Raw genomic sequence first — 11,687 nt, 5'->3', positions numbered from 1 at the left:
CTAGTTGTTTACTGAATAAACCCAGATGCCCCAGAGACACTGTTTGTGATTAGGAAACATTTGAAAAGCCAACATTTTCACTAATTAGTGAGTATAAGAATTGATTAAGGATGAGCAACTACCCCAAATCCTAAAATTATAGCTTTCCTGGAAACACTTAAACTTTAGGTTGACCTTGACCTGCAACAAATGCCAGCTCTGACACTTCTTAGAAGTACAACATTGCCCCAATCACTGGGAAGGTAAGTGAATAGGAAGAAAAGACAAGAAATGAAAAAATACTCAGTGGCTTCCTGGAAGGCAGTAAAATGGCTTCTTTGACATGATCCTCAAAAGGAGCCACATGGGAAGGCGGTCCTATAGGGAAACTCACAAGGATAGACTGTGATTTTTCAGCTTTTAAGAATATCCACACCAAAGAGCCCTTTTTATCTCTGTTCCATGTCATATTTAATCCTTCTTAAGTATTAATGCCTGATAATAACTGTTGAGCCCAGTCTGGTCTATTCTTGGGCCAGAGCACTGAAGAGCAAAGAGGTGTCCTGAAGCAGGGACAGAGGCAGCGATGGTTAGGGACATCCCCATGCACAAAGTGAGTCCCCATGAAAGGAATCACGGCAAAGGAGACAACACTTTCCCCAAGTGGTATTCACCTTCGTCAGTCCATCTTGGAGGATACATAATTTTTATTAATAGAGCTAGCAAGTAGCTTTGGAAGGCACTTGGGAGATGAAGTATCTTTACCTATATTACAGAACCTAAGGATCAGGGAAGCCTAAGGAGAGTATATGGTTCTCCTGAGGAACACCATCAGAACATCCCATTTGTCAGAATCTGGGAGGGCTTGCACTGTGGGATGTTAGAAAACACAATGAAATTGAAACAGGGATTCAGGAAAGGAAGCAAAACAGATGTTATTCAAACTGATATGTGGGAGGGACACATACCTGAATAATTAAGCATATTAACATAAAAAGGTACCAAAGAAGAAATCCTGGAGATGTATGGGACACAGGAAATTCACAGTAACTCTGTGGTACTGCTCCCAGGCCACCCAAACAGTAAAGGCTCCTTTAGGATATCGAGGAGATTAAGGAGTTATTTACAGAGAACAAGTGTTGCAAAACATGGAATATAATACAACTAAGACTTGGTGGTATTATTTTGCTGCAGGGTGTGAGAATGATTTGCTGATACGCTGTTCTGATAAATGAGGAAATAAAAGTTTTATACACATATTTTCCTACTTATTAACATTTATGGATCTACTCTACACTGAGGAGTCAAGATAACATGACAGCTGCCCTAATCTTAGGGGACGGTGATATGCTTGTGGCATTTTATATATATTACAAAATTTTCCCTGTAACTAGTAAAAATGAAACATCAGATGCATATTTTGTATGAAACAAACTGTGAAGAGCAAGGTAAAGCAGAGCCCAGGGAAATGCAACACATCGCAGTCACTCCTACATCAGATTATGGATGATGCAGTAAAGACAAAAAATGTGCTTCTCCTGATTTGCTTGGCTCCTTTCCTCTATGCAGCTTATTGAATATTATTTTTACATTCTATTCCTCAGATTCAGAGTTTATGATTTATTAATAGAGACTCATTACATATCTGAAGACGGTGATGAAAAATCATTCTTCAATAACATTCATCCTACTTGGATTAACAGATGACCCACTACTACAGGTTTTTCTTTCAGTATTTCTGTTTCTCACCTACATTTTCACTGTTGCGGGAAATCTCATCATTGTGCTCCTCACTCTGCTGGACTCTCACCTTAAAACACCCATGTACTTTTTCCTTCGGAATTTCTCCATCTTAGAAATAATATTTACAACTGTCTGTGTTCCTCGATTCCTATATAGACCTGACAACTGGGGACAGAAGGATTACCTTTAACGCTTGTGCTGTCCAATTATTTTTTGTCATCCTCATTGGGGCAGCAGAATTTTTTCTTCTAACTGCCATGTCCTATGACCGCTACGTGGCCATCTGCAAGCCCCTGCACTACACCACCATCATGAGTGACAGGGTTTGCTCCATTCTTGTCCTTTTGTGTTGGCTGATTGGGTTAATTGTCATACTCCCTCCACTTAGCCTAGGAGTTCAGCTGGATTTCTGTAACTTCTATCTCATTGACCATTTTGCCTGGGATGCATCTCCTCTTCTGAAGATTATATGCTCAGACACTCAATTTATAGAGGAGCTTGCCCTACTTATGGCTGTGCTGACCCTCATTTTTACATTAGTCTGTGTAATTGTGTCCTACACATACATCATCAAGACTATCTTAAGACTCCCTTCAGCTCAGCAAAGAAAAAAAGCTTTCTCCACCTGTTCTTCCCACATGATTGTAGTTTCCATCACCTATGGAAGTTGCATCTTCATCTACATCAAACCAGCAAAAGAAGGCGTGGCCATGAATAAGGTGATGTTATTGCTCAACATGTCAGTCATCCCTCTGATGAACCCTTTCATTTATACTCTGCGGAACAAGCAAGTCAAGCAAGCCTTCAAGGACTCAATAAAAAAGATGGCATTTCTTTCAAAGAATTAGGAAACTAAGAATTCTTTAAAAGTTAAAAACATATACATATAAATATTTCATCCAATAGTAGTTCATCTCCATGGGTCTTCAACAATTCAAGTTGACAATACAATACTGAAATTACAGTCTGCTTAACCATCAAAATTTATTTTTTATTACTCTTAGAATCACAGACTTAAGTAAGCACTATAGTCTTAATTCAAATAAAACTTCTTTTATAGTGGTTTCCTTTCCTAATTGAGCATGAATATACACTTTCATAAAGTCCGAACAACATCTCATCATTATGTCTAAAATACGGACAGTAAAAATTTAGGCTGTATTTTAGTCCACTCATTTCTTTAAATTAATAGATTGTCTGGGGTAGAAAATATTTGTCTCAGTTTTCCTTCCTGGTAAAGCATCAACTGTCTTAAGAAGAATGTACGTGTAATTTATAATGTTTTGTTACACAAACCACCATCTACAGACTAAGGAGAAACTATTTAATTACACTAACTTACTATTAAAGTGGAATTTTTCATAGTGTTCTCATTTTTGTATTTTTGGCATGACAGTCCTTTACTTTTTTCCAGTTTTATTGAAATATAATTGACATATTGTATAAGTCTAAGGTGTAGAACATAATTATTTAATATACATGTATATTGGGAAATGATTACCACATTGTTTAATTAATATCCATCACCTCACATAGTTACAATTTTTTTCTAATGATAAATTTTTTAAGATCTACTTTATTAGAAGTTTCAATTAAACAATAGAGTGTTCATAACTATAGTCAACATGTGAACATTACATCTCTGGAACTTATTTATCTTATAACTGAACGTTTACATCTTTTGACAACCTTTACCCATTTCCCCCACCCCACCTCCTGATTCTGCCAAACACCAATCTGTTCTCTGTTCCTATGTGTTTGACATTTTTAGATTCCACATACAAGTGATATCAAATACTATTTATCTTTTTATCTGACTTCTGTCAGTTATGATAGTGCCCTCAATGTCCATCCATATTTTCAAAAATAACAGGATTTCCCTCTTTTCTTAAACCTGAATAATATTTTTTTCACATCAGTAAATTTATCCCAGTTCAGTGTTACTTCTCATCTTATCCTGATTCCAAAACTCTTATGACCCATTCCCATAGATATTCCTCAGGTTTCTGTTGGTATAAATTAGCTGTTTTAAAATCCTTTTGGTGTCTATGGAACCTCCTTCCAGCTCATACTGTGTACCTGATGAGTCTGGTTACTGGACTCTAAGCAAGGAGATAATGTGGGGGTGGGTCTTCAGTAAGTTCAGCATTCTCCTGCAAGAAAACTGCCTCCAAGTAGGTTATTGTAGGTTCTTCAGGCAAGAAGAGATCAAACCCTTGAGACAGGATATAAGTGTGTGCTTCTCTGGAACTTCAATGGAATCTACACACTCATTGTGTCCTCTAGCAAACTCTAGAGGTTGTAAATTCAATTTGCATTGAAATTAATTTATTCAACAAACTAAACTTGGGTTGCTTTCAAGAAGTCCTGTAGGAGGTGCAGGAGACACTGACTTCTTTTAAGGAAGTCATAGTTTTCTGACATCTTTCATACCTTGAGATAGGAATTTAAAACCCTGAGATAATCATGTTTCTTTCTCCAAGGTCACCAGAAACTCAGAAATAACCAACAAAAGCTACACTTCTTATTTTCCTCATTTTCTGCAAAAACGTTCCATAAAAGTGTGGCCACTTGGTAAAAGCAAACCACAAGGGCAGCACACTTTCAAGGTCCAATAAACCCATCTCCTCACAGGAAGGCTGCAAACCATGATGGATATTTCTGCAAATTAACACTTACTATGTGCTGGACTCATGTCTAAGCCAGACTGCAGGATCTCAGATGGCATCTCATCTCCTCAAGGCCTTCCCTGCTATTCCTCCCACCAACACCCACCCCAAATAATAATCAATTCTATCAGGTAGCAGAGAGTGCTACTCATTTCATATGGTGAGGAACCAAGCATACATGCTGCTGAACAAATGACTTTGAGGGGAAGACAAAAATTAATCATAACCAAAAAAAAGAAATTTTATAGGAATATATAGAATAATCAATACAGCAGCAAGTGAAGATTATTAGTCATTCTAGATATTAAAAAATACAGAACTTTAGAAAAGGTTTTAATATGAGGAAAAGAGCCTAGGAAGATAGACTCAACCTGAAATGGAGTCACAGGGAGCATATGTGGCCCCTTAATTTAAAACAGTAAAAATTCAAGCAAAATATACGAAACTAACATTTTCCAAATAACTGACATCAAGACAGTGATGCCTGAGAGAGGATTACCTCAGTTTGCTTCCTGGAGCAGCACAGGCAGGGGCTCATAGAGATCCCATCAGTCTGCCAGCGTGGAGGAAGCGTAGGTGACAGTCTAGGGAGGCTGAAGTTCACAGGAACGAGCGCCGAGAGGTGGGAGAGGCACGTAGGGAGACGTCTGGTGACCTACAGGCACCCCACCATGAGCATTCAGCTGAGCATACACATGTAGGGAAATGACCTACAGTAAGATTCACCAGCAAAGATTGCAATTCTGAACACACAAAGGAATGGAAATGGTTCCTATTCACACCAAACAGAATTTAAAATCTCATAATTTACTAGGTATAATTCATAAAGATGTGTCTCAGTTTTGAGGAAAGAAATCTAGGCTAAACACTGCTCTCGTCCAGTGTAACACACACTAACACAGAAACCAAAAGGACAAACTTGTCTCCAAGTGATGTAAATGACGCCAGAAGAAGCCTAAAGAACCTTTACAGGGATAGAAATACACCTGACCTTCAAGAAGGTAAATTCATAGTGCCTGACATAATGAAAATTCACCACCATGTGAGAAGCAGCAGGAAAATACAACCTTTAATGAGGAGACAAATACAGAGACCCAAAAATGGCACAGTTGATAAAATTAAATAAAATATAGCTAAGAATGATCAGTTTGTTTTTTTTTAAGCGATCCTAATATGAAGTATGTTACCTGGCCAAATGGAATTAAAATAGAAATCAATAACAAATTTTCCTAGAAACACCCATTATTAGAAGACAAATAGCAAAATTTGTGGGATGCAGCTAAACCAGTATTTACAGGGAAATTTATGGCTCTGTAGCAATAATTGATTAAAATCACTGTAACATGCATCATTAGCCAAAAACTTAGTCACACAACCATGCCAGTTATAAGAGTGACTGGGTACAGTACTTTATCTGGGCACTGTGCACCCTGAATAAAATTGTGGTTCAGTTGTTATGGATCAGGGAAGAAACACACCAGATAGGAAATTACCAGTCCCTGCTACACCCCATCAGGATGTTCTTCAAAAATTTACTATGATTATAGAGGCATAAGTCCTTCCTTCTCAGCATACTCCCCCTGCCAGGGAAAATTTTCAATCACTGTGCCCTTTTCAACAGTGGGGTGACAGAGACGTGATGTGACTTGGCCAGTCTGCGCAACAAACCTCAGCAGAGGAGTAGTGAGTGGACTGAGTAAAGGGACAGCAGAGACACCTGTTCCAGTCGAGGCAACAGGAACACACCTCTGCTCCCTCATTTGACACAAGGAACAGCATGAGTGCAAGAGTGAAAATGTGCAGACATGGCAGAAGGGATAGTGAAAAAAAGCTTTGTTCAAGTTCACTGGGCAGTAATCGGCCCTAACAGAACAATAAACTTGTCCTGGCTTCAGACAATGGTTTATCCAGTGCTTCAGATGCAAAACTCTCCTTCGCTTCAAATACTGAAAGTAGGTTGTTTAATTGCCTACCTGGAAACTCATAGGTAGAAGGAGAGAGGATGAAAATGAATAACAGGTAGCCCTAGAAGAGTTAGAAAGTTCCATATATGGTCAGTGTCTTGAATATAGGGACAAGCACCACCTTTTGCTCAAAACCTGCACCACCTCAGGCAGGGCATTCTGAACTTCATTTCTCTGCTCCTCAGTTTCCTCCTTGGCAAAATGAGGATAGCTTTGTTCTTTGACTTTACCTAAGATTGATGTGAAGGATAAATAATATATCATATGTGGTGCCAAACACAGTACATAATTCTAGGATAAATATAGAGATTCAACAAAGAAATCGAAACAGAATTTAGATGACATCAAACCACCCTCAGTGTCTCTGAGGACACTGTCTCCACTGCCTCGTGTGTTTTCACAGTATTGATTATACTGCCACCAGTTCATTAGTAACTTTAGAAACTGGGTCACTGAGGACTATTTTGTTATTCATTCACATGTTCCCTGTGCCCTGGAAGCAGAATATGCATATATAAGAAATGATGCTCTGATAGAATTTGCTGGGCAGCCTGCCTCCCTGCCTCCCTGCCCAGGAAGATCAGATGCACTCTTCTGACAAACTAGAGAGAAACATTATCTCTGCACCTCTCTTTTATTCCTTTGAATTAGCAGAGTAACTAGGACATCTAGAATCGAATGCACTGATAGACTTGGTGAGGGAAGAGGGGACTGAGACTGGGCTCATTCTATCAGGAGCTGTAAAAATCCAGGAGAGCTCTGTCAGTTGTCAGACTTGGCTGAGAGTGTGTGTGTGTGTGTGTGTGTGTGTGCGTGTGAGAGAGAGAGAGACAGGTTAAAGACGGGGGGTGGTGAGAATGGGAGCAGAAGTGCCCACAAAGCTCCTCACCCACTGAATGCTCCTAACACTGTGGTTCCCTCAGGGGCCTGGGGGACAGCCTGTCAGGAAGGGGATGAGCATGTGATCAGTATGGCTCATTTTCTAAATGATCAAAACATAGGCAGAGGGTGAATACAGCCAGTTTAAAATTCTAGAATTCAGTTCATTATTATTGATACTGCAGAAAAGTGTTCCAGAGCCATTTCTGATAGGCTGTTATTCTGCAGGAATATGAAATTAGAAATGTCTGTCGTGGTCACTTTTGCCTTTTAAAGTGACAGTCAGAGCTGAGAGTGGAGGAGGCCATAAGTACTTGAGAGGTAGAAAAACAAAAGCTGTTGGAAAAGGCATTGCCGCCCAGTAATATCCACTAACGCCACAGATACCAAGTAATACCAATACTATAGATCACCTTGCAGGGAACCTCACTTTACTCTCCATCAGTTACTGAGACCAATTTTGAAACGTTTGGGAGGGGGCAGCATTTATTGTTTTTAAATCTCAACTATCCAGCCCACGGACAGCCACTATCCCACATAAAGGCTGAACGAGGTTGTTGCCAAACATGAATAAGGTCAAAGTGTCTCGAGTACATTTTTTCATCATCAAACAGGGAGTTGATGAAAGAAAAACCTGAATCTCGATCACTTACAAGGCCCCCAGGGACAGTGAGTGTGGGAAGTCTTGCACAGGCTGTCATCAAGGCCTGCCTGTGAACATTAACTGGAAACTATATTTCTGGGAGGAAGGGGATAAATATTATCATTTCTTCAGTGAAATTGTTTCAAACTTTAATTGATCCAAAGTCAAAATAAATGAGTAGCTCTCAGCCTCCCAGGGAAATGTTTCCAATATAACAGAGAGAACCGGTGTGATTGGTGTACAGGCCGGAAGGCAGCAAGCAGTCTTACAATAAAAATGTCACTGAGTTCACCACTTTACTCTCAATAGGGAAGAATTAAAGTTTTAATTAAGAAAGCAGAGAATAGTTTTAGATCCTGGAACCTGCAGGAGAGGGAGAGCTGGAGTGACAGTGTCAGCAGCCAGTATAAGCATCTGAACTCTCCTTCACTGGAAGGCAGGGAAGCAGGGAGGAATTAGGAGTGCAAATACAAGCCTGACCTGCCATTGAGTTTGGCCCGTCAGCTACTTCTGGCAGGAACATGGCGAGACCCTATCTCTGCAGGGAGCACTTCTCCAGGGAGGGGTTTTTCTGTTCTGATTTCATGTCTGCGAACCCTGAGCAATGCCCTTGTTCACCCAGCTTATGGTGACAGACGACTGTGACAACTTTAATGGGAAGAGAAGAACCTAGAAAACTGAATGAACATAGGAAAATATGAATAGCTACCAATATAACAAAGAGTGATTGCCAAAGAAGAAATATGGGTTGCTAACAAAGTTGCATTTCCACTGTTCTCTTGGGCTACTATGTCACTGAGTATGCACTAAAAAGGCATACTTTCTCCTACTGGTGGCCTGAGAGCTCCTTCAGGAGCAACTTCCTAATGGTCAGGTCTACAGTCTCTATTATTATGCTCCTCAAATAATAGATGCTTATTAAAAATTATTTGGATGAATAAATGTAGATTGCTCACTTGAGCAACAGGAAAGAGTAACCTAATGTATCTTTGGTTCTCTATTCGGAAAACACATTGGGTACAACTGGGACAATTGTTGGATCACTTAAGACATTAAATTTTCCACTCATACAAAATGTGCAGTGTTTCCCTACAAACCCTTGAATTATGGCTAAATTTTCTCATTTAACTATCAATTATTCCCCCTTATAAAACACAAAAACATATTATAGGCTGATATATTTATTATTAACAGTGTATAACACCAGCGAGAATGCATTAACCAGATCTTCTTTTACAGGATGGATACCTGAGAGCAGCTGCTTAAAATATGAATGTCAGTGAGGGTAAGTTTGGACACGAAGGTGAGGGGAATTTCACAATCACCTATCTAATGGAATTTCTGAGGGAGTCTTAAAACTCCTGGGAATGTTGATGTGGAATTTCAATGAGGAAATCAGGGTGCTTTAAAAAGTATTCACAAAGATTGCTTCATATGTGTACACTTGTTTCTGGATGTTGCTTGGCAAGATGCATATTCTAAAAGTCAAAGAACAGAAGCAGCAGGGTTACGGAGCTGGTTGCTAAAATTGTGGGGAGAAATGATTTGAGGAGAGGAGCAGCAGAAATTGTTCAAAGAGGTCACTAATATATACCCCGGCACTGATTCTGACGGCTGTACTGCAAAGAGCGGAGGACTGATCAAGGGGATGCAGAGAGCAGACACCACAGATCCTCTCTCTGGGACCTGCCCACATTACAGAGCCCCACTAGCCCCACTAGGACTCAGGCTGGCTGATAGTCAGGTTCCAGAAATGAAAAGTTCCGCCTAAGCAGTCCCCAAATCTGGTTTAAAAATACCCTCATTTGCCTAGATATATATGAAAAAAACAGATACATATTTGCATTTTAAATGTTTTGTCTCCCTATTTAGAGATAATTTAAAGTACATACTTTTAAATGAATGTGCTGTTGTTAAAATTCAACATAACATAAGAAGTTCAATGTGAAATACTAAGGAAACATTCATCCAAACCCATTGAATAGACAAAAGTAAGAAAGAAACATAATGCAAACTGTGGGCTTTAATGTCTCCATGTGGGTCCATCAGTTTAACAAATGCACTACTCTGGTGAGAGTGCTGACACTAGGGGTAGGCTGCACATGTGTGGACAGGAGGGATATGGGGAATCTCTGTACATTACGCTCAATATTGCTGTGGTCCTAAAACTGCTCTAAAAATTGTAAAACACACAAAAACGCTAATTGATAGATCTTGATTTTGAAAATGGAGCTTTTCAGTCTGGTGTGCAAAAGCATAGAAAGATGAGGAAGGGAGAAGAAAACTTCAAAAATGACTTAATTTCCTCCAGGATAAAGACAAATAAGATCTGTACCATGAAACAGTATTGCTGAGAAATGGCAAATTACACATATGATTTATGTTTTCTTTGGCTTTTATTTGACATTTTTGTAAATGTTCTTGATAATCAGAGAATTATAAGCATAAGATCTGTCTTAGATACTTCCTGTAGCTGCCTCCTAGAAAGATGTTAGAGGTACTGCTATTAACAATTGACCAGTAAGGAAAAGAAGGAAGTGCGTGCGAGCTGCTTGCTGGGTGCTTGCATCCAGGTTCCAGGCCCAGCTTCTTGCGACACTTCTCTCTTCAGGTAGAATCGCTCTTGACTTGGCACAAGGCAGTGATGAGGAATCACACAGCAATAACCACATTCATCCTGCTGGGATTGACAGATGACCCAAAACTACATGTCTTACTTCTGGTATTTTTGTTTATCACCTACCTATTGAGTGTGGCTGGGAACCTCATCATTTCACGCTCACACTGTGGGATGCCCATCTTAAAACTCCCATGTATTTTTTTCTCTGAAATTTCTTTCTTAGAAGTTTCATTCACTACTGTATGCATCCCCAGATTCCTGTACACCATGATATCTGGAGATAATACAGTTACCTATAATGGTCGTGCCACTAAGTTATTTTTTGTTGTCCTCTTTGCGACAACAGAATTTTATCTTCTTGCCGCATGTCCTATGACTGCTATGTGGCCATCTGTAAGCCCCTGCATTACATGACCATCATGAACAGCAGAGTCTGCACTACACTTGTTCTCTGCTGTTGGATTGCAGGCCTGTTAATCATCCTCCCACCCCTTGGCTTGGGCCTCCAGCTGGAATTCTGTGACTCAAATGTGATTGATCATTTCAGCTGTGATGCATCTCCTATTTTACTGATAACCTGCTCAGACACAGCATTAATAGAGAAAATTGTCTTGAGTTTCGCTGTGCTGGCACTCATTATTACCTTGGCATTTGTAGTCCTCTCCTACACATACATCATCAAGACCATTCTCAGATTCCCTTCTGCCCAGCAAAGGAAAAAGGCCTTTTCCACCTGCTCCTCCCACATGGTTGTGGTTTCCATCACCTATGGCAGCTGCATCTTCATCTACATCAAGCCCTCGGCAAAGGAAGGAGTAGCTATTAATAAAGTGGTGCCTGTGCTCACTACATCTGTTGCCCCTTTGCTTAATCCATTCATTTATACACTTCGAAAAAAAACAAGTGAAAAATGCCTTCAAAGACACAGTAAAGCAGATTGTATTTCTCACAAAGAAGTAAGAGACTATTCATGTTTTTGAGACTGAGTTAAATGAAATTTAAATATGAGTAATCCATGAGCAATATTCATGACATTGCCAAATAATGGTTTCTCCCTATTCTGTAGATTTATCAACACAATTTTCCACTAAAAACATTTTCCCCTTATAATCCAAAAGCCTAAATCAAGGTATTTACGTCTCCTTCTAAGGTGATACTTGTCAGAATGGTTTCTTCAATAAATGCATGTT

The 11,687-nt window shown here is 39.6% G+C and overlaps 1 protein-coding gene and 1 pseudogene across 1 annotated transcript; both read left to right on the top strand.

The window, feature by feature from the left end:
• The first annotated feature begins 1,539 nt into the window (after positions 1-1,539).
• On the top strand, positions 1,540-2,786 carry LOC118931238 (olfactory receptor 6C2-like; annotated as a pseudogene).
• An 8,076-nt stretch (positions 2,787-10,862) lies between these two features.
• Positions 10,863-11,477, top strand: LOC130679331 (olfactory receptor 6C2-like). The gene has a single exon (XM_057487934.1). The coding sequence runs from the start codon at positions 10,863-10,865 to the stop codon at positions 11,475-11,477; it is 615 nt and encodes a 204-aa protein (XP_057343917.1).
• Positions 11,478-11,687: the final 210 nt, after the last annotated feature.

This window comes from Manis pentadactyla, chromosome 10 (assembly GCF_030020395.1).
Source record: "Manis pentadactyla isolate mManPen7 chromosome 10, mManPen7.hap1, whole genome shotgun sequence".
NCBI lineage: Eukaryota > Metazoa > Chordata > Mammalia > Pholidota > Manidae > Manis > Manis pentadactyla.
Note: the sequence above shows the minus strand (reverse complement) of the source record. Positions and strands in the feature narration are given on the sequence as shown.

What these genes read in the sequence shown, in the direction of transcription:
- LOC130679331 (XM_057487934.1), top strand. Translation starts at nt 10,863, where the DNA reads ATGTCCTATGACTGCTATGTGGCCATCTGTAAGCCCCTGCATTACATG.